We start from the raw sequence: 22992 nt of genomic DNA, 5'->3' as shown, positions 1-22992 counted from the left end.
CTACCAACTGAAGAGGACGGAGGACACTGAAATGAAACACGAAGCCCCCGTAGACGAATCAGAAGTCCCCACTCCCAGGCTGAACCCTCTGTCACCGCCCAGCAGGGTTATTAGGGGCTGAACTGTCCCTCAAGTTCACTGGTTTGAGGGTTTGGAGACAGGCTCACAGGGGGACGCCAAGGACTGCGGCCACCGCCAGAGCGGGGGAGGCCTGACACAGACCCCCTGGGGCCACAGAGGGACCCGGCCTGGCCACCCCGACCTGGGACTCCAGCCCCCAGGACTGTACGGGAACAGATGCCCAGCGAAGCCCCCACCCCGTCAGCGGAGCTTGGTTACGAGGCCCCGGGGCTCCTGGGCGGCGCGGTCCAGGCACGAAGGGACGGCTCCCTTGGGAGGTTTGCTGAGCTCCGTCCGCGCCCTAACCCTGATTATTGAGCCAATCCAGTAAGTGCCATCGATGTACAGAACTGATTGAGGCTGCTCGGAAAGCGTCAGAGTGGCTGAAATCACCAGGTCTGGCAGCAGGTGGCAGGGGTGCCTTTGGACAGTCGCTTCTTTCCCGGGGGTCAAGTTCCTGTGACCCAAGCAACTGTGGTCAGCACGCGACCCTCACCCCGGCTCACTCTCTCTGGTGACCTGTTAGCCACCAACGTGCCCCCCAGGACAGCCCCTCCCCTGCAGATAAGCCAGCTTCTTCTTCCTTTTTTTTTCTTTTTTTTTTAGGGACGCACCCACAGCATATGGAGGTTCCCAGGCTAGAGGTCAAATCAGAGCTACAGCTGCCAGCCTGCGTCACAACCACAGCAACGTGGGATCCGAGCCATGTTTGCAACCCACACCGCAGCTCACAGCAATGCCAGATCCCTAAGCCACTGAGCCAGGAATTGAACCAGCGTCCTCATGGATGCCAGCTGGGTTCGTTAACCGCTATGCCTTGTCAGGGGCTCCCAGGCTAGCTTCTTAATGAACAGTAATTTACACTCACATCCACAGCAGTTTGGGCCCCCCACTCGGCTCTCAGGCCGAGACCTCAGGGTGAAGCACATGATGCGAGCAGCACCCCCCCTTGTCCAGCAAGGACTGGATTTCAAAGGATCTGCACAGGTGACCCCGCCCCAACACCAGAGCAAACCCCAGAACCAGGCCCAGCGCCAGGCCCGCAGCAGGGGCCCCCTCAGCATTATCCAATCAAAACCCGGGCCCCCTGGGCATTATCCAATCAAAAACCCGGCTTCAAGCCCAGAGTCAGGAACACACAGCTCCTCTTCCCTTGGATACAAAACTCAGACTGTGGGGGGAGGGGGGACCTCGGAAGCAGGAAAGTCTCTTAACCAACTGCCCCAGGTGATGCGGAGGGAGCCACACACCTGCCCTGAGCGCACCTGCCCTGGGCGTACCTGTCCTGGGCACACCTGCCCTGAGCCCACCTGCCCTGTGTGCTCACCTGCCCTGAGCTCACCTGCCCTGAGCACCAGCAGGGTGGCTGGGCTGCACCAGGCCTCCGTGGCCTGTCTGGGAGCCTCACGTCCATGTGCCGTGGACAAGCCTACGCAGTGATTATACGTCGAAACGTGAGTGTCTGATATACAGAGCTGAATAGAGCCTTAGTAAAATTAACTGATTTCTTTCTAATTTCTATTGAAGCTTCTGGAAATTTTTAAAATCATGTATGTGGGTCACGTCACATTCCTTCTGAGCAGCGCTGGCCTGGAAGGGGGCGTTTCACAACCTCTTACAGGAGGTAGATTGTCAAGCCCCACCTCCCCAGCCAGAACCCAGGGAATGAGCAGACGGGGCACCTCCCCCGTGGCCTCTGCTCCCAGCATGATGCTAGACAGTCAGGGCTGGGGCGGGCGTGGGGGCCAAGAGCCTGGGGGCAGCGCAGCCCAAGGGGACAGCCCTGTCCAGACAAGGGGGCGGGCCTCCCCAGCAGGGGGGATGGGGAGCAGGTGTACACAGATGACACCCGGAGACACAGCTCTGAGAGCTGGGGAAGGAAAACGGGCCAAAACAGGAGCAGGCACCGGAGGCAGGATGCAGGCTGGCTCGGAGCCTCGGAGCCCCGCAGCCCAGCGACAAGCACAAGGTCCAATAGTTCCGAGTGTCCCCAGCCCCCCACCTGGGAAGTGCCGCCACCCTGGAGAAACGCTGGGACAGGAAGAGTGCTCGCCGGGCCCTGTAAACCCTGGCACAGAGATGGGCCTCCGAGCGGCCTGGGACTGGCCCTGCGCCAGATCCCGCCACCGCCCCGCCCTGGGGTCGAGAACGGTGACAGAGCTTCATCCCGTCTGGCCAAGCGCGTCCTCCAGACCCCAGAGGGCTCCCCGGGCCCCGGTTTGTATCGAGGCTCGATCCTGCCTGTGGAGCAGGCACCTGCTCGCCTCTCTACCCCGACGCTGACCGAGGGCAAAACCGCGGGGCAGCGAAGGAGAGAGAGGCGAGTGACCAGGAGGACCACGTGGGTCCGGGCCTGAGGCCGGGTGAGCTGCGGGGCGTGGCGGAGCCCCCGCCTGCTCCACGGAGGCCCTGGGCCTGGACAGGCCGACCGCGACACTCAGCGGCCTGACGGCAGCTGCCACCTCATCCCTCAGAAGGCCCAGGGGCCCGGGCACACCCTCAGCCTCCACCTACTACCGACCGCGTCCCCTCGGGAGTGGCACCGAGCCAGGAGCCGTGGCTGCTTGCGTTTTGTCTTTGTCCTCACTGGGGCACGAGGTGACCCTCAGCTGACCTCGAAGGGGATGAGCCCGGCGTGGCAGAGGCCAGGGCGCATCCAGCCACCGTGGGAAAGGGCCAGGCTGCCGGATCTGCTTTTCCTCAACCGCCTTGTGGATGTTTGTAAAACGGTCAAACGTCGGGTGTGGCAGCAACATCCAGCTGCTGGGAACATGACTCGGTGGCCCCGGAGGTGTCGGCTGTGCCGACGGACGCGGTCTGGCTCTGGGGCGACATTCAGGGGCTCCGTGAAGATGCAGGGCCTGCCCCACGCGGGAGCCTCGGGCACAGGGGCGGGGCCCAGTGTGGGCGGGTAACCCCATGGGGGGCGGGCGCCGGGCTCTTTGCCCATGGTCACCCGCCTGCCACCCCCGGCTCAGCATCTGAATTAAATCAACACTGAGAAAATTCTGTAAAGTCTGGTTTACTCAGTAATGCGTATAAATAAAGGGCAAAAAAAAAAGCCACTGTTTTCTTCTGATTGAGAACTTTTTTAAAACTGAGAGAAGAGCACAAAGCAGAGAACAGAAAACTCTACCTCAAAAGAAAACTGACTTTGGGAAATACGCTGGTGCTCACAGGGACAGGCCCTGCAGGGCAGGGGCGCTGGCCTGTCCCCTAGAAGGCCGGGCAGGAGCGGGTCAGCTTCGCGCCCACCCGGTCTCCCGGGAGGCCCCTCCGTCGTTGGAGCTTGGTGGCCACGAGCAGCGCCCGCCGTGATGACACACCGAGGTCTGAGCCTCAAATAACTATGACGTCAGGAAACATCACTCTCGTGACTGTTTTCGACTCTCTAACAATGTAACATGCAAAGCTGGCAGGACAGCAAAGCCAGCCCTGGCCACCCCCCGCCTGGCCCCCGGTCTGGGCCAGGGGACGCCGAGGGAGGCCAGGAGGCGGCAGGTCCCTAGGCCTCTGTGTCAGGAGCCACGTGCAAACGGCCCGTGAGGCTCAGCTTCCCTCCGCCTCACAAACGAGCAAAACCAACACACTCGTTTCTGCAGGTCGTTTCCTCTGGGAAAAGTGCCCGAGCCCCTCCGTGGCATTTACAACATGAATCCGTGTTCTTCCTGCTTCCCAGACAAAGCGCGGCCAGACCGAGTACCAGGCTTTCTCCGAGGCCATTCACTCGGTCCCCAGAAGCCCCGCGCGGGGTGAAGCAGAGGACAGAGTGCAATTAGGGGAGGGCCCCGCTCTGCCTCCCAAGCAAGCGAGGAGCCAAAGGACAGCCTGGACGAGCCTGGAATCCGTTCCGTCCAACGCGGTGCGTCAGCGAGAACACAGCCGCCTAACGTCCTTCTAATTTGAAACAGCCCAGAAGACGCACGGGGCGCGGGCGCCTGGGAACCGCACCGACGCTGCCCAGCCGTGGGAACCAGCTCGGCTCCCGCCGGACGGGGCGGGCGTCCTCCTCCTGCTGCAAACACGGGGTCGCGGCATGATGGGCAGGTGCCAACACTTTCAGCTCCAGGCAGGAGGGTTCAACTGGTCTCAGCAGCTTTCCTGACCGCTCCCCGCGCCACCAGGAACAGGAAGACGGCGCGTGCCACCCTGGATCTGCACCTTCCCCTGGGAAAAGCACTGCAGGAGTCACACCTCAGGGACCTGACGGTGCAAAGTCTCGTGCGGACAGAATCAGAATCGGGACAGCAGCCCGACCAGATGGGGTTGGAAGGAGCAGTGGAGACGCCGAAGCACCTGTGGGAGGGTCTCCCCCGGCTCCACCGGCTCAAGGCCGTGCCCCGCACAGCTGCTCGGACTAAGAGGACAGCCCGGCGGAGGGTCTGTGACCCAGCGAGGCCACGGCTGCCATCTGCTGCCCAGGCCTGGCCCCACGCCTGACCTGCCACCTGCAGGCACTGAGGTCAGCCCTGCGGCCCCTCCCGGGAGCCAGGCACTTGCTGAGTCTGGACGGTCACCACGCGCCTGGAGGACGCCCACCTCGGGGGAGCAGGGAGGCACACGGCCCCCAGTGACACCACCCCAGGGCCACCAGCATGATCTGGGCACAGGGAACATGGCACAGACATGGAGAAAGAGGCGGGGCGGGGGCACACAGGGGTGGCTCTTCTCCTCCAGGGAGTCAGTGGCGGTAACGCAGAAGCACGCAGACGCAGCGGGGGCAAGAGGCAAAGTTCACACGCCTCCGGGTTACACCGGCCCCCCGACGCCGAGCGAGTTCGCTTCCTGAATGACCTAAAAGTCTTCCATGCATGGCCTTGCGTACACAACACGTAACTCAAACACGCGGTTTTTCCTTCCCTCTGAACACACGTCTTTAATCAAAGTGAGCACGTTTGGGGCCCAAAGAATGAAACCTGCAACCCGACCAGGAACGGAGGCACTGGGGACACCGGCTCCTCTGAGTCTCTCTCCCGGGCCAGACGCGCTTCCCAGGCATCCAGGGGTCCCGGTTCCGGCCCCTCCTGCACCCCCCCGTCCCCCTCGTACCTCCCCCCCGCCCCCTCCGAGCTCTGAGCCTCCTGAGGGGCCGACAGCACAGCCTGAGGTCTCAGTCCCACTGCTGGCTGTCCTGCCTCCGTACCTAGTTCTTGTGGCCCAGAGATGCCTGTCCCAGCTCAGCCTGACCGCAAGTCACTGGCCAGCATGCGGACTGACTGTCACCGCTCTGGTGTCCAGTGGATCCAAGCCGCTGCGGCCAGAGAACCAGGGTCATGTGACACTCAGCAAGCACCCCCGCCGCAGCCGTCAGGGCTCTGGGGGAAAAGAGCCAATGGGAGTCAGTGCGTGCACGTGTGCGAGTGGGCATGCGCGTGTGTGCATGTGCACGTGGGCGTGTGTGCATGTGTGAGTGAGCGTGCGCTTGTGTGCATTGTTCTTGTGCTTGTGTGCGTGCGCACGTGTGTGTAGAGGCAGACTGAGGCTGGTTTAGTGGACACCCGTGGGCCCCAGGCAGGTCCACAGTCCGCGGGGTGGGCTGCCGGCTGATCCAAGGGCACCGGCTCTCTCCCCCCTCAAGTCCTTCAGCGCGTGCTGTGGGGCTGATCTGCTTTCCCCAGAGGCTGACCTGAAGGTCCACCTTCTCTAAAACCACCTTCACAGAGGAGTTCCGTTGAGGCTCAGTGGTAACGATCCCGACCAGTATCCATGAGGACGCAGGTTCGATCCCTGGCCTCGCTCAGTGGGTTAAGGATCCAGTGTTGCCATGAGCTGTGGTGTAGGTCACAGATGAGGCTCAGATCCCTCATGGCTGTGGCTGTGGCGCAGGCTGGCAGCGGCAGCTCTGATTTGACCCCTAGCTTGGGAACCTTCATATGCTGTGGGAGCAGCCCTAAAAAAAATTAAAAAAAAAAAAAGAAGGTTTCACAGAAACCTCTAGAATAAGGTTTAACCAAATATCTGGGCACTGTGTCCCAGCCAAGGTGACACATGAAACTAACCATCACAGACACCGAGGCCGAGATGGACCCTCCTTGTTACAACAGACATTATAATTTAAACAACGGACGGGGCTGAGGTTGTTCTTACAGAGACAGACAGAGTTTGTTCTTTGAGTTCAGCAAAATAAACAGATAAATCACGTTATCCCACTGGGCCCGCATCCAGACTTAGCTAACCGGCCGCAGAAAGTCCTGTCCCCTCAGCATGAGCCAGCCCAGGAAGCAGATTCCAGGCGCTACCAAAACAGATGCATTTGTGCCTGCTGCTTTGCTAAAAGCCTCACATCAGGCTTGTTTTAGTTGCCTCCACAGAGGAAATGAATCAAAACAGAATCAACAAAGACTGAGGCACATTCTCACCCTCCACCCCAGGGGCTCCCGAGCACCTGCCGTGGGAGGCGTCCTGCAGACCCCGAACCTGAGACCCAGAAAGCAGGTACGCAGCCCAATTAATCACCGAAATGAGGAGACGACAAGGTCAGGGAGCTAAGGGACCAGGACCCAGGAGCAGGGCCGGTGAGAGGCCCGGACGGCCGACGGCCAGGTGGATCTGAGGTGACCCGTCAGGAGAGGCTTTGGAGGGACCTCGGCACAGTCCCACAGTCAGCCCTTCGTTCGCCAAGGTGGCCCCTCCTGAAACTCGCGCTTCGCCGTCACTGAGGCGACTCCGTGCTACCAGCCCGGCCGGCCTCTCCTGACGTTCAGACGGATGTGCTGGGCCCCCGCCGTCCTTCTCCAGGGAGAAACAGCGCCCCCTGCGTGTCCTGACCTGGGTTTTCTCCAGCCCCAGATACCAGCTCGGCAGCAACCTGGAAAGAGCTGAGAAAACCATGGCTGCAGACGTTTCCCTCTCAGGACCAGTTGGGAAAGGCGGCTCGACGCAGGCACCGAGGAACCGCGCCAGGACGAGGCGGCGGCTCCCCGAACAAAGGCGAAGTTGGATGCGAGAGCCAGTGCACTCTGAGCGTAGGAGAAGAGAGGCCTGGGTCTCAGAAAGCGTTGCCAGGAGTTCCCCCTGTGGTGAAATAGGAGCAGCTGAGAACAGGTTCAATCCCAGGCCTGGGGGTTAAGGATCCGGTGCTGCCGCAGCCACGGCTTAGGTCGCAGCCACGGCTCAGATTTGATCCCTGGCCTGGGAACTCCACAGGCTGCAGGGCAGCCAAAAAAGAAAGAAAGAGAAAGGGTTTGCCAAGCTATCTGCTTTCTATCTGCCCTGCAGCTGGGCTTCCAACCCCACTCCTGGACCACAGAGGGTTGGAAGGAGCAGGGCCAAGGCTGCGTCAAGACAGAGGCCCAGCTCCACCTGCACTGCCTGCACCGCCCGGTGGGCCTCCCCTCGCGGCAGCAGGTCTGCAAGGCTCAGCAGCAGCACCTGACACTCGGCAAGGACACGGCAAGGGGGGGCGGGGCAGGGGGGGACCAAAGAGACGGGCAGATGGGCGGGCGGGTGGGCGGGTGGAGGGGCGGATGCATGAACGGGTGGAGGGCTGGAAGGACACACGAGTGGATGGACGGTGATGAATCAAAGGGCAGACGATGCACGAGTGGGGGACCGATGCACGGGAGGGAGGGTGGGTGGGTGGACGGATTACACAGCAACAAACACACGCACAAGAAAACAAATGCTCACGATCACCATTTGGCCGCCCGTTGCCACGCCAACACAAGCACCCCACAGGTCGGAATAAGCAACAACAATGACTAATGGCGCCGCTTCGACGGCTATTTTTAAAAGTTGAGCTGCTGCGACCCAGCTGGTCATGGATTTTTTAGAAATGTTGTTTCACTCCAGGAAGCGACAAGCCTGATCTGGGCTCCCTTCCTGGACTTTTCCTGTGACCAGGAAAAGAAGCATAAACCTAAGACGCGCTTCAGATAAGGGTATTTACTCCTCGTGACACGCTGTCTCATGCTGCAGGCCTACTACTGCTCTCTTTCCTTTCCTTTCTTTCTTTCTTTTTAGGGCCACGCCTGCAGCATACAGAGGTTCCCAGGCTAGGGGTCCAGTCAGAGCTGTAGCCGCCGGCCTACACCACAGCCACAGCAACATGGGATCTGAGCTGAATCTTCGACCTACACCACAGCTCACGGCAGCGCCAGACCCTTAACCCCCTCAGCGAGGCCAGGGATCGAACTCGAAACCTCAGGGTTCCCAGCTGGATTCGTTTCCGCTGTGCCACGACGGGAACTCCCTATTTCTTTCTGAGTCAAGATACTGCAGGTTGTGCGGGTGGTATCTTACCCCCAGCAAAGGAAAATATCAATCCAATCCTGGCAGAAGCACAATCTCCCCGTCGGCCCCTCATCCCGCCTTTTGTTTAGAGTCACTCTGAATGTCCCCTTTCATTGTCCTAACGCTCAGCAAAGAATGAATGTTAGATATGCGCAGGAATGACGTTTCGAGAAAAGTTGGGCAGGGCGGAAATCCACATTTACGGAGCCTTTCCCGGGCCCCAGGACCATTAAGAGCAGCTTGCGATGCTGCCTCACTAGGCAACTGAGACGCCTCTGAAACGTGTGGGATTGGTCTGTGAGAGAAAACTGCCTACCACGCACTGCAAACTAGCTTAGTGGCATTTCCTGTGTGCATCGCAGTATCTGCTCCAATTAAAGGCAGTGCCATGATGGAAGAGCAGAACCGCCGCGCCCTGGGAGCCCCAGCCACCCGCAGGGCGTCCCTCCTGCTGCCTGGCCTCCCCGCCCAGCGGGGGAGCGGGGTCCCTCGCCGGGCACAGCCCACACTGGGGTTCAAGTCTGCGGGGCCAATCAAGCCAGGTGGTGATGATACAACCACGGCCGTGGGGGCAGGACCGTCACACGTACCCCTGCCCTGCGCCCGAGATGCCCCGCGGGTGGAAGCTCAGGCTTCGAGGGCGGGTGGAAGCCCAGGCTTCGAGGGCGGGTGGAAGCCCAGGCTTCGAGGGCGAGAACCCCGCCGGGACTGCGTGGACGCGGCGCGCTGCAGCCAGGACGGCCCAGGTAACCCTCAGCCGGACGGCTGCGTCTAGGGACAGCCCCCCTCGTTAACCCTGCCCGGGGGCCATGGTGCAACCCCAACTCGGCACACCCACGGCGGCCGGTCCGTCTCCACCGCTCAGCACCCAGCGTGCGACGTCTCCACGCAGTAGGTTCCTCCTGACACTTTATAAATAATGACCAAATTTAACGACTTTGAACGTGAGGGACTCAAAGGCAAGAGACCTTCTCCTCTGAGCAGTTTGGGTAGAGATTCTAAGTGTCCCACGAACGGAGGGGCCCGCCGGCTCCTAACTAACCCTGAGCCCCTGGAGCCGATCCCGGGAGGACACAGTCGCCCCCTTCCGGGAGTCCGGATTTGAGAATCCCACCCCCCCCTTGCTCAAATCTACTCGCACCCCACACCCATGCTGATGCCACCTTCACGGTCAGACAGGATCTCGACCAGCAGGACATAATCAAGGGTCCCTTTCAAGGTCTCTTGGGGGTTGTGCTGTCCGCATGTTTTGTGCCTTTTCTTGGGGACTTTGCCGTTTAAAACCGCCCCGAGCATGGGGCTGATGGGCTGGCTGGTGTCGGGGCTCTGAGGCGAATCACGGGGAATTCATGCGTGGCGCCACCTCCTCCAGGTATGAGCCGTGTGCTGGCGCCCTGAGCCCCTGGGCCAGGAACCAACGAGACACGTTAAATAAGGCATTTGAACCAGGCTGTGCACTGACCGGCCGACGACAGTGTCGTGACCAGCACCTCGCTGGACCCTAGCCCTCCCAGAAGCAAGGTTCCTGGTCACTTGCTGTCTTCTCAGGGACTTCAGAGACCCCAAATCTGCAATTAAGAATCAACCTTCAACGCGGCCTCCGGGGACAGGGCTGAGCTGGGGACCTCCCAGCCCCTCCCTAAGGGGGCAACAGCCCAGCCAGAACGGCCACCATGGGGCAGAGCCCACACAAGAAATTGGCCACAGGAGCCACGGGATCCAACATAAAGATGGGGCCGGGCAGGAGCCTGAGATGGACCCACAGCCAATGACAGGTGCCATTCTCAGGACCTGCTCAGACCAAGGTCTCCGGAGAAAAAACCGTCAAAGTGCAGCTACCAAGCGAGAACGCACAGGTGCACGCATGGCACTGCCAAGGGCAGGAGTCAGGGTGCCCTGGGGCCGTGCCCCCAGGGTGCAACACACACTCGCCTCCCTCGGCTGGATGTGCACCTTGGCCCGACGTGACCTGATGGTTCTGAGGAGCTGGGCTGGGCCGAGGACGCCTGTCCAGGAAGGAAACGAACAGGAAAAGCCAGGACTGAGCCTGCAACGTGCCCCGAGGGGTTTAAGGCAAATACTCCAAAGAAAAAGCTGCACGAAGGCATTCTGAGGTACTGTTTGCAGTAGCAGAAAGGGGGAAACAAATGACCCATAAAAGTAATTTGATTCAATAGAGTTGGTGATTCCACAAAATAAATAGGACGCGGCCACTGACCACAAGGGTGCAGAGTTCTGATTGCTGCGCAGACGCCAGGCATCCCCCGCGGCCCAGCGTAGAGCACAGGACAGGATGGAGGTCCCCACCCGACGTTTGGAGATAGGCAGGCAGGTGGCCAGGGAAAGGCGATCCAGAGAGAGGGACAGGTCCACGGAGACCCAGACACAGGTGGCCACAGAATCCAGCCACGGGCGACAGGGACAGAGGGGCAGAAGTGGGCCGACCCTCGGCCCCACCAGCGGCTCCGCGTGTGCTCACATGGCCGTCTGGGTTCCTGAGGACAAGCCCAGCCGGCAAAGGGTCTCCGCCAATTACAGAAACGTGCGTCACTTATTCTGCTGCTCTAATCTAAATTCTCACACTTTTTCCACCATGAACAAGCACAGCTTGCAGAAAACTGTTTTAAAACATGTTGCAGAAGAGAAGTAAAGGGGCCAGGGCATCGAAGTGGGCAGCAGGGCAGGTTGCACCACCTCCTCGCAGCGCGTGGAGACAAGATGCCAGCCTCTTGCGGTGGGAACAGCTGACCTGCCAGCCCAGCCCACCAAGGAGGAAGAACCACAGCAGGCGGAGGGAAGGCAGGGCCGCACGTTCAAGGGCCCCGCAAACCCGCACACGGCTCTAGTGGCTGCCCGTAAATAGGAGGCGCAGGCTCGCGTCCCAGCAGCGGCCATGGGCCTTTACACCCAAGCGAGAGCCTCAGAAACACAGCCCACTCTGGTGCCCAGAGGCTAAGGATGCAGCGTGAGACGGGGGTCCCCTCAGCACTCCTTCTGTGATGGCCCACGACCCCAAACCCAAATCTGGGAAGTCCTCAGCTGAGCACCTGGCTGGTAAGAAGGTGGCTGTGACCCACAGCGACACCCACGAAGGCTGTTCAGTAACCACCACAGGTGATCACGCAAGGGCACCACCTGTCCAGCAGGGGAAGTTCAAAATGCAGTTTCCCTTCTTGGACAGGCCCTAAACAACATTCTCCAGAACCTGGCATCCAGGTGGGGACAGGTGACCAGAGCCCACCATGCCACGTGAGCACACATGACATGTCCCCTTGTGGCAGGTGATGCGCTGGATCGGCCCCCTGCTCCATCCCTGCTGGAAGGCCAGGGACAAGAACAGCAGAGCCACCGGGAGGACGGAGCCTGGGTCCTGGGTCCCTGGCAGCACACTGATGCCTTAAAGAGCCAGACAGGAAGTAACCTGGGGAGTCCCAACCTCCCAGCTCTGCCTCTGCGGTCAGAAGGCAGCCCAGCCCCAAGGTGGACGAAGGGCACAGCGTGTCCAACACAGACTGCCCGCCGCAAACGCCACTGTCCCTGGGCGTGGGCTGTAGACCCTGGCTGAGAGCAAAGCCTCCGGTGACAGCTGCCCAGTGACAACATGTGCCTGGAGGCCATGTGAGGGGCAGGCACTCACATGGCCTCAATCCGCCGAGGTTCTGCGTGTTCATTACAGCAGCTGAAATTAAATCCCGCCGCAGAGACACGGCCATCCCAGAGGCAGCTGGAAAATAGCAGGGCTGAGTAATTCTTAACTTACTTTCATCTAGACTTGGGCATGCCAATGCACTGTTTTATTTGCTACCACTGTTATAAAGTTGCAGAATTGAATAAGGTTTCACAAAATTACCTCCACGAAAGTGAGTGGGAACATCTGAATAAGATGGGAAACGGATCAGATTTACTCTCTGGTCTGACACAACCAAAAAGCTGGGAAAACACAGGAAACAACTGTTTTCAAGATACTGTACGTCGGCCACAGCCACAGACTCGCTCCCTGAGGATGAAACGCGAAGGAGGTGAGCTCCGAACCGCCCAGGCTGCTGCCCGAGAGGCCACACTGTGAGGCCATGGGCCCCACGGGACAGCTGAGTGCCTGGGACAGAGAGGCCGCCAGCCCCCCGGCGCGTCGAGCGCTCAGTGCAGCAGTGCCTGTGCAGGCGAGAAGGATCAGAGCAGAAATCCACAAAACAGAGAACGGAAAAACAACAGAGAAAAATCAATGAACCCAGAAGTTGGGTTTTTGCTGAGGCCAACGAAGCTGAAAAACCTCTAGGCAGACTGATGGGAAAAAACCAGAGAGAAGACACACACATCTAATGGCAGGAACGAGAGCGGGCAGCGCTACGGATTCTCAGCTGTTCCGAGGATGACAAGGCAAGGACTCTAGGGATGCGGCCCGGCCCCGGACACGGCCCCCAGGACATGGCCCCCAGGGATCCCCCGGGATGCGGCCCCCAGGCCCCCCCCACCCCCCCGCCGCCCCAGGAGGAACAGCCCTGAACAGCTCTTTGTTCCCTGAAGAATCTAAAGTCAACTTTAAGACCCTCCCACAAGGCTAACCCCAGCCCAAGGCCATCCAAGAAGAACGCGGGGCGTGGGCTCCCCACCCCTTCAGGGTGTCCAAGAAGACCGCCGTCCACGCACCCTCCTCGCCGCACCCCTGCACCCTGGACGGGACGCGATACGACGGCAGGCAGTGCTGCGCTCACTGTGAGGCCAGATCTACCCGATACACAAACCAGACAAAGACATTCCAGGAAAGGAAAACAAAGCCCAGGATCCCTGGTGGACACAATCCGTGTCCAGTGAGGCAGAACACAGGGGCAGGGCCGAGGGGGCGCAGCCGTGGGGGCGGGGAGGTCCCTTATCCCGACGTGGCCACAGCTTCCCAGGACTGGACGCGTCCATACAGCCCAAGGGCCCCCGCCACCCTCAGCTCCCACCTTCCCGTGAACTGAGCCTCCCCGCGGCGCGTCCCCTCCCAGTGACCTCTCATCCAGATGAGGCTCAGAAGGCGGAGCCGCTACCCCGGCCTCACTGCACAACAAAAGGCTGTGATCCCGAGGGCTCCGCGGGCTGGGAGCACACAGCCTGGTCCCACACCAGCCACCCTGCGGCCCTGCTCCTGGCTCCCCGGGGGCCAGGCATCCGGACACCCGCAGGCAGGTCTCTCCTCCGTGAGCCGAGTATGGGGGGCGGGGGGGAAGAAGCCACCACTAACGAACGGCTGGAGGAATCCCTAGCAGACGAGGTCCTGGGAGCCCGGGGGACAGAGTCTGACCCTGTCCACCAGCTTCTGGGGGTCCGTGTCGCCTCTTCTCTCCACCTCGGGCAGCTGGGAAGCAGGAGCGAAAGGCAGCCTCCAGGAGGCGGACACTCGGCCGTCCGCGGACAGTGGACCCGGCCCCGAGCCAGGAAGAGGGGCTGAGACTAACTCCCGCCGCAGCGGACACAGCCTCACAGGACGGCCTGGCCAGGCGGCTGAGGTCACACGGCGATCGGCTCGGGCCTCAGCCGCGCCGGGCGTGGACGGGGGTCGTCTGAAGAACAAGCGAGGCACCGGCAGCGAGCAGCACCAATTCTACTTTTCAAGGTGACCGTCGACAGAGAAAACCCACACCACGGGAACTGCCAGCTTAGAATAATCCTAAACTCCGGAGGACACTCCTTTAGACATAAAAAAGCCCTCCCCCACCCCCCGACACGTGTCTGTCCACGTCTGAGTGCTGCCGCACGCGGCCTGAGTTACCTGTTCAATCAGGGAGCAGCCGGCCCACAGAGGGACACAGAGTAACCCAGAGTAACCCAGAGGCCCAACTGACTCTTTCAGCATCAAATCAGCGGTGTTTCATCGCTTTTAAACTGAATTCACCCTTCTGCTGTTTTCTTTCTCTGTCTCACTTCCCTGGGTGTGATGATGTCTGGGTCCCCCCATGTTGCTGCCAGTGGTGTTACTTTGTTACGGCTGAGTCGTATTCCATTGTGTATACGCACCATCTCCTTTATCCATTCCTCTGTTGGTGGGCATTTAGGTTGTTAGCATGTCTTGGCTGTTGTATACAGTGCTGCAGTGAACACGGGGGTGCATTTACCTTTTCAAACTATGGTTTTCTCCAGACACACGCCCAGGACTGGGACTGCTGGGTAATATGCTAGTCCTACATTTAGTTCTTTTTTTTTTTGCTTTTTAGGGCCGCACCTGCAGCATAGGGAGGTTCCCAGGCTAGGGGTCAATTCAGAGCTACAGCAGCCGGCCTACACCACAGCTCACGGCAACGCCAGATCCTTAACCCACTGAGTGAGGCTAGGGATCGAACCTGCAACCTCCTGGTTCCTAGTCGGATTCGTTTCTGCTGCGCCACGGAGGGAACTCCCTCTAATAATTACTGATGTTGAGCATCTAATCACAAGCTTTTTGGCCAGACACAAAATCACGAATACGCGGAATCTAATGACACAAAAAAAATGATACAAAAGGACTTATTCACAAAACAAAAATAAACTCGGGTTTCGAAACCAAACTTAGGGTCACCAAGGCGGATACGTCGGGGGAGGATAAGCCCGGAGGACGGACCGGCGTACACCCGCTACCGTACACAAAACCGCCAGGGAACGCGCACCTCCTGTTGGCCCGGGGAGGCCTCCTCCGCGCGCTGCATGACCTGCGCGGGAAGGGCTCTGAGGAAGAATGGGCCTTGGGTAACCGACCTGCCGGCTGCACACCTGAAGCTACGGCAACACTGGGAGCCAACGACACGCCAATACACTTAAAATTAGGAAAAAACAACAAAAAAAGCTGACTTCACCCCAAACTGTATTTTTAAACAAGTCACCCCAAGAGTTTGAAACGGTCACGGTTAACATGCGCATGAAACCTGGACCCTGAAGTTAAGAGGCCTGACCTGTGGGGCCCAGGAGGCTCGCAGCCCCCAGGGGCCCAGGGTGGGCAGGAGACGGCGCAGCCGGGCCCAAGGCCAGCCCTGGGTACAGCCCCGAGCCCGGCCGCAGACCCCGACAGCCCCCTTCCTTCCCCGTGGCAGCCACTCCAGTTTCCCCCGTCGGCAAGGGCTTGAGAAAGAGCTGGGCACCTCCAACCAGCAAGGCAGAAACCCCACTTGGCCAAAGGGAACCCCTGTGCGGGGCCTCCCACCTTCAGCGGCGCTCACGCCAGGAACAGGCCACTCCGAACACCCGGCCTCCATCACTGCTGTGCTGACATCTCGCCCTGGACCCTTTAACGGGAGCAGCGGGCTGCTCTGGTCTGCTGGGCCCGGCCGCCCCTGCGTCCAATAGGAAGCCCTGTGTGCCTCCCGGCGACACGCCCTCATGTCATCGCGCAGAGCAGATTCAGTCCCTGGCTCCAAAGCCCCAGGCCCAGTCTAATGGGCAAGACCTCCCCGACCCGAGGCTCCGTGGGGACAGTCAGAGGGTCCTGGGGGTCCCCAGAACTCGTGCTTGGGACGAGTCACTTGCTGCCCTCGGGGCTGTTGGAAGGGAAGCGGCGGCTGCCCATGTCCCCACGAAGGGACGCCGAGTCACAGAATGGAGGGGGCGGCCGCCAGAGCGCCCAGCGGAGGAAGCCGCGTCCGGCCAAGGCGTCCGGACCCAGGATGAGCCTCGGCTGCCTGGATCCTGTCACGGGGACCTGCACTTTCTTCTTACAACTATCGCCTTGAGTCCTGGGCCCGGTAAAAACTCAAAGGAGGGGCCTTTACAGCCGACCAACGGCAGCCCCCCAGGAGCTCATCCAGCCGCAGCTCCAAGGCACGTGTGCAGGCATAAGTCTGTTGAACGGAGCCCGGACGTGCTCCCCGAGGGCTGCCGTCAGGCACGGCAGCGGCAGGGGGCCTCTGGCTGCTTCCTCAGGTCATCGAGGTTCCTCTTCTGAACACAGCGCCTGGGCGCCAGAGGCCTCTGCGTGGCTGGGGGCACCACAGAGCCGTTCCCGGTGCAAGGAGGTAGCTGGCCCACCACCACTTTGGAAAGACGAGCGACCAGTATTTAAAGACTCCAAAAACATCCCTCGGCGCCTTCCAAATGCGCCGGAACTGTGACCATACAGATCTGACTTCGTCCCACCTGGGAGTTTCAAAGGAGAGCTCGGCTTCAGGCGCGTCCAAGTCCGCAGCTCAAAGGCCACTGTCCCCGCTGGGTACCGGTGACCTGCAGAGACCGGCTGCCAGATGCTGCTCACATCTGCCAACCTCGTAGCACCCCACCCAGGGCAGGTGGAGAGACCGGTCCTCCAGGGCCAAGCGCGTCCTGCAGAATGGTCCCTGAGCCCCAGGAGGACGGGGCGGGGGGGGGGGGGGGCGGATGCTGAGCGGCAAGAGACGCCCTCCTGATCCAGAAGATTCCTCCCTCCGCCCGCCTCACCTGGAGCGAAGGGAAGCTGGAGGAAAACCCCACCCTCCCAGCAGCCAGGCTCTAGAAGCTTCGATGGAGGCTGAGGGTGTGAGGTGTGACTCAGGGGCTGGTCTCCAGGGACAAAGGCAAAGGGTTAAGTGGCCTGAAGACTGTCGACCTAGGAGTCAGGTTCCACAGGGGGCCTGCAGGAAGGACTGAGTGTGGCTGTGGCCCAGCGGCTGTCCACTCACCCAGGGCCAGCCTCCTGCAGTCCCACAGGGCCAGTGTGACTGGACGGTCACCTCCCTCACCCGCTAGTGGACCGGGAACTCTGAGAGGCGGGATCTGGAAGACACACAGGCCCAAACACACAGGTCAGCAGAAGCTGATGGATTTGGGAGCAGCTGTCTGGCGGGCTGACCATGACACCAGGGGACAGGGCACCCCCTGCCTGCTGTGGGGCCAGTTCACACCCCCCAGGGCCACCCCAGCCCGCGTCCCCAGGCTCCCTCCGACACCAGGGTTTCCTGTCCCGTGGTCGGCAGTGGTCGGCAGCCAGGGACCTCTGAGGAGCACGTGGGGATGTGCCCTCCCCAAAGCTCCAGAGTGAGAGAGGGGACAGGAAGGGGGCAGAGCAGAGGTGCCACACAGTGTGTTTTAACACTAGCTTCTTAGTCACCATGAGGACAAACGCCTACAGTAGTGTTAGGCAGAAAATACTCAAAATTGAAACAAACATTTCTTGCAAAGCTTCTGGGCTGCAGAGCACGGCTCTGGACAGTGAAGGGCTTCTGCGGCTGCAGCCCGACCGGGAGAGGACTCGGGACCTCAGGGCGTCTGGCCGCCCTTCATTCTGGAACACCTGTCCCACTTCCCAGGGTCAGACCTGAGCCACAAGACACTCCTGGGCCATCATTTCTGAAGCCCCAACCGCGGAGCTGTTTTGCCCACTCTTGGCCCCATCTGGACAAGTCTGTTTTCCCAGCGATTCCCATTCAATCTTGGGGCACGGGGGCAAGGGTCTGGGGAGCAGAGGGTGGAGTGATTCTGGGCAGCCCCCCTAACTCTGGGGCCGGGTCCTATGAAGTCCCCACTTTCCACCAAGCCTTGTTTCTTTTTTTAATAGAAAGGAATCGCATACTAGCAGATGCATGAGAACAGACACTTCGGAGAAAAGCCAAAAGTGAAAACATTTCTGCCCCGGGAGGACCTACGGCGACATGCCTGCGCCCCACCAAGGACACGCCAGACAGTCCCCAAGCACTGCAATGCCCCAGAGCCCGCCTGCCCTCGCCAGCACGGCTCCCTGCTGGGCCCCCCATCGCTGCCCTTCTGTGGCAGCAGTCCCAGCCGCTGGAACTCCCACCCCAGGACTCAGCTCCTCCTGGTTCCAGGTCCACAGCAGCAGCCATGGGAGCTTCCTCACCCTGCGCCTGCATCTACACAGCTGTAAACGGGGTGTGTGTTCATGAAACCCGAAACCCGCTTGCTTCAGTGAGGGGTCTGTTGTGCTCCGCACCCCGCCTCCTCTCGGAGTCAGTGAGACCCAGCAAGGGCATTTCAAAACGCCCCTGAAAACTGCGAGACCCCAGGCAAAGCAGGAGGTAGAGGGGGGCTTTCTGGGAGAGAGGCCAGTGCTAAGCAGGGTCCCGTCCCTCCTACCCTGGGCTGGGGGGTCTGTGGGAACGGGAGGCTGGGGGCGCCTTTTCTGTTCCATGACACTCATTTTCTTCAATATTGTTCTTTTTGAAAAGCAATTCGGATAGGAGGGCCAAGCACAGCGCAAGCATTAGCCGTTGGCCAGATGTGAAAAATGGCTTCAGGGCCCAAGTTTTTTCCACTGACTCACTAAAGAATTAAATTACCCCATCCAGAAAACCTCCCCCGGCCTGTCTGCAAGTCCTTTTCTTCAGAGCCCCATGCGTCTGGCACCCCCGCCTCCACAGGGGAAGGAACAGCGTCTCAGGCTAAGCGCAGGCCCCGCCAAAGACCCCAAGGAAGCTGCCAGGAGAGTCAGCGCCCAAGAGCCAAGTGGTCCGTCCTTGTTTTAAAAGTAGGAACACTGACCGCCCACTTCCTGAATAGTTCACTCAAGATTTTACAACTTTTGCAGGCTGCTCGGTGGTGCCAAAAGCACTCCGGCTCAGCCAAGAAAAGTGGAAACTATTTTTGGCATTCAGAGGGCAGCTGCAGGACGCTCGGTACAGTCGGCGCCTGAAGCGCAGGCGGCCTTTTCAGATTCTGAAAATTTCTCATCCGAGTAGCGGGCGAACAGCTCGAGGCCTGCAGCCCCTCGGCGGCATCCCGGGCCGGCGACATCCTCTAGCCGGGCGAGAGCGCGATGCTCGGTGCGAATGGAGCGCCGGCTCTCCGATGGCACCGCCGCGGCGCGCCCTGGCTGGCGACAAGAGCGGCGATGGGCCCCAGGCGCCAACCCGCTCGGACCCCGACTCTGTCCACCCCCCTGCCAGCCGCGCCGCGCCACAACCCGGGGAGGGACCCGCACCGCGGCCGCTCCCGGAGCTCGGCCCCGCTCGCCCGCGGCGCAGAGCAAGCCCGAGAGAAAACCGTGCGCCCCGCAGGGCCCGCGACTACCCGAGCAGGAGGCTCCCCGCGCCCCGGCCGATGCGGGGACGTGGGGGCGCTGCCGCCGTGGGTCACGGAGGATGCGCCCGGGAGGCTCCCCCAGAGCGGGGGCGGGGGTACCGCGCCCGGGGAGGACCGGGAAACCCGGAGCGGGAACCGCCGAGTGGGAGGAGGGGGAGGAGAGGGAGGGGGAAGGAGAGGAGGAGGGGAAGCGGAGGAGGGGGCGCGGGGCGCGGGGCGCGGGGAGGAGAGGGGCCCGGAGAGGGGCGGGAAGGGGGCAAAGGCGAGTGGAGGACGGCAGCGAGCGGGACCGGGCCGGGCGGGGCCGCCGGGCTTCCCCCGCCTGCTCCCAACAACTTCCCCGTCCAGCGGGGATTCCGAGCTCCGAACAAAGGCGGCTCCAGAGGCGGCGCGCGCTGCGCTCAGGTCCGCCCCCCGTGCCCCGGCCAGGGCGGACAAAGGCCCCGCCGCACCATCCTCCCTCCCGGACGCCGGACCCCGGCCCTCGATCCTCCCGCGCGCCCTGCCCCTCGGGGCCCCGCGCCCCGCCGCACTCACAGGATGGACGTCTGCGGCGCCACGGCGGGCACGGCCTCCAGCAGCAAATGCATGCAGCGCACGGTGGTGCGGAAGCACAGGCAGCGGCTAGGACACCCGTTGCCCGGCTTTTGGGCGACCACGGCCAGCACCCCCCAGCAGCAGCACATCACAAGCGCCAGCAGGCAGGGGCGCGCGGGACGCGCGGGGTGCACGGCCATGGCCCACGGCGCGCAGGACACGCGGACACTCGGACCGATCGTGAGGGCCCGGCGCGTCGGCCGCCGGCTCTGGACTGCGCCCTCCCGCCGCCCAACTGCGGCCCACGTCCCAGCTGTGCGCGGGGGGCGGGGGGCGCCAGCTGTGCACATGCGCGCGGCTCCTCCCTTCCCACCCCCACCTCCCCAAGGGCCGGGGCGGGGCGAGGACCTCCAGCCGTGCGTCCGGCTGCGGCTCCCCATCCCAAGGCTGCCTGGGGTGCCGTGCCGAGGCCAGGTTGGGCCCCCAAGTTCCAATCCCAGGTCTGCGCCCACGGTCTGGGGCCTAAGCCAAGTTTGCTTCACGTCCTCTGGCCGCCGTGTCCGCACTATGCGAGAGGGTTTTTGTCCTTTTATAAAACACGTTGGGAGCGCCGGCAAGTCCCAGGCAGGATTCCAAGGGCTCGCTCTGTCTCTCTGTCTCTTAATCTCTGTCTCCTAATCTCTCTCTGTCTCTATCTCTTTCTGTCTCTCTCCCTTAATCTCTCTCTGTCTCTGTTTCTCTGTCCGTCTCTCTGTCTCTCCCCCCCCCACCCCGCTCTCCCTGTCTGTCCAACACACAGACACACTCTGCTGCAGGATTAGAGCCAGGCTGCCGGGCTCCCCGGCGGAGCCCCAGAGGCCTGGTCACTGCCCAGGGCTGTGCACTGCTGCCCCCGGGACTGTTAGGAAGCAGCGCTGGACCAGGTGGACCCTCATGGACCTTTCATTTCCTCCCTGTGGCCTCTTCCAGGGGGGGCCTTGTCTGGAGCAGAAGCCCTGGGAAGGAGGGGCCCCACCTGCGTGTGTGTGTGTGTGTGTGTGTGTGTGTGTGTGTGTGTGTTCACAGCCTCACCCCAGCACTTTCCTCAAGGATCCAGTCTCTGCGGTGACAGTGGAGGACGTCAAAGCCACACAGTCACCAAGCCTCGGCCTCAGAGGCGCCTGGGTCTGTTCCGACACCCACACTGTTGTGTGACCGGAAGTGCCACAGTGGGGCTGAGGTGACCTGGCTCGCTCCTGCCGCCCCGTCGGCAAACAGCTGCTCCTGCACATCGGTGGGGCTGCATGTGGGTGCGGCTGAGCGGGGGTCTGGCTCAAGACCCCTCCGAAGACTGCACGTCCATGACAGACGTTCTCACCCCAGTCACCACGTGGGGTCGCCGTCCAGGCACGCCCCCCGGGGGTCCTGCACACTGGCCAGTCCCGCGTCTCCCCCAGAGCCCACGCCCGGGGCCACACTCCTGCTTTTTCTCTGGGGACCCCCAAGAATTTCAGCCTTGCATGTCAGAAACCCCAAACCTTACTCTCCCTGAAAATGTCAGTTTTCCTCTGGGTCACCGATGTGTCCCTCCAACCGTTTCTCATACCTCGGGCCCGCAGGTCCGCGGCTCCACCCCCCAGCCCTGCAGCAACAGAGAATGTGCCGCTTCGACTGGGCCACTCTGCTGTCCAAATGGCTCTGGTCCCTCGGGTGTAAGTGGGGAAAAGCCACATCTCTCCCAACACCTCAACCTGGGCCCCCCGAGGTCAGCTCGGGCAGCTAATTTTATGTGTCCATTGGCTGGGCCATTGGCCCAGTGACAGGCCACACGCTAGTGCCGGTGCTGTGCCAAAGGCCTTGGGAGGTGAGACTAACATTGGTTCCTGTCTGCGACCGGCTGTCTAGGAGAGGAGGGGTCCCTCCTCCAGCCTGTTCAAGGTCTTAAGAGCAGGAACTGAGGTTTCCCGGAGAAGAAATTCCGCCGAGTCTCAGCGTGCCCTCCTGCGGGCGTTCCTAGTCCCCTGGCCTGCCTCTAAAACTAGGACCTGCCAGGGCAGCGGGGCGTGAGCCAGTCCTTAAAATCCCCTCCCCTCCTCCTCCTCCCTCCCTCCCTCCTTCCATCCCCCACATGTCCATCCATCCGTCCATCCACGCAGCGCGTCGGCCGTCTCCCGGAGGACAGCCGTCCACGGAGCCCTGGGTGGAGGTGTGGCAGTGGGAGGCCAGGGCAGTGAGGCCAGGTTGGGCCTGAAGGAGCTCACAAGGGTGAGGACGGAGCGCTTCCCGACACAGACACAGCCCAGGGCCTTTCCACAGCCTTTGCCCGGATTTCCTCTTCCGCCCCCTGGCGGCCCGCGGAAGCCTCACAGCTCCAGGATCCTGACCTTCCCGCGGCTCCCGAGACCTCTGATGACGGCTTTCCCAACCGTGTCATCTGTGCCAAAGCCTGTTATCTGTCCTGCAGCAAACATTCCTTTCAGTGTGACTGGGCACGGTGACAGGCTCGGTTGCTCACGGAGCCAGACAGAGGAGCCGCGATGGCCGAGCAATCTCTGTTTTCTGTGACGCCGTCACTGAGGTCCATCGGGCGGCTGCGGGAACACAGAACCACCCCCAGCCGCCTAAGGCCCGCTCTGCGGCAGGACCAGCGCATGGCTGCTGCGCGCAGACCCTGCCCACAACACCCCTGAGGAGGGGCCATCATCCCCCCTTTTTGCGGCTGAGGAAACCAGGGCCTGGCGAGCAGAGCAGCTTATCTGAGGGCTCGTCTCTAATCAGGGGGCGGGGGGGGGGGGCAGAAGGATGCCGTCTGGGCAGGCACTGACCTGTGAGCCTCACCCAGGCGCTGGACACTGCATGCGGGGCCCCTCCCGGACTGCACCACCCCTGTCGCCGCCCCAGCACTGCAGACCATCACTGGGGAGCTGCCAGGGTTACGGGAGCCACCCTCCTGGAGGTGCCCGCACCCTGCCCGTCCTGACAAGCCCGCAGCCACAGGCACTGAGTCCCGCGGAGCTTGACCTGTCCTGGTGGTCAGCCTGCAGGGCTTCCTGGGCCCCATGGGGTCGAAGGCCCGTCCTTCCCCGCTGGGTGGCCACCCGCAACCCCAGCCCCCCTCCCCCTGCCCCCATGCCGGCACTGTGCTTAGAAGGCCCCAGGGGGTCCCAG

At 61.6% G+C, this 22992-nt stretch overlaps 1 protein-coding gene and 1 long non-coding RNA gene across 5 annotated transcripts in view; one reads left to right on the top strand and one right to left on the bottom strand.

The window, feature by feature from the left end:
* PXDN (peroxidasin) overlaps positions 1 to 20211 on the bottom strand; it is a 56285-nt gene extending 36074 nt beyond the window's left edge. For 2 of the 4 annotated variants that reach the window (XR_007135212.1, XM_047782726.1), the window contains exon 1: positions 19846 to 20192. Coding sequence is in view for 3 of the 4 variants with exons in the window: in XM_047782726.1 (XP_047638682.1) it covers positions 19846 to 20045 (200 nt within the window). In the remaining variant the exon portion in view is untranslated. Of the gene's footprint in view, positions 1 to 19845 lie in introns of all 4 variants that reach the window. The other 2 variants (XM_047782727.1, XM_047782728.1) reach the window with 2 other exon arrangements.
* On the top strand, positions 1208 to 18583 carry LOC125128378 (uncharacterized). The gene is made up of 2 exons (XR_007135213.1): positions 1208 to 1574; positions 17828 to 18583. It is a non-coding gene; the product is annotated as an uncharacterized LOC125128378 (long non-coding RNA).
* Positions 20212 to 22992: the final 2781 nt, after the last annotated feature.

Source organism: Phacochoerus africanus, chromosome 5, assembly GCF_016906955.1.
Source record: "Phacochoerus africanus isolate WHEZ1 chromosome 5, ROS_Pafr_v1, whole genome shotgun sequence".
NCBI classification, from domain to species: Eukaryota; Metazoa; Chordata; class Mammalia; order Artiodactyla; family Suidae; genus Phacochoerus; species Phacochoerus africanus.
The sequence above is the reverse complement of the archived record's forward strand: the minus strand, read 5'-3'. Positions and strand labels throughout refer to the sequence as shown.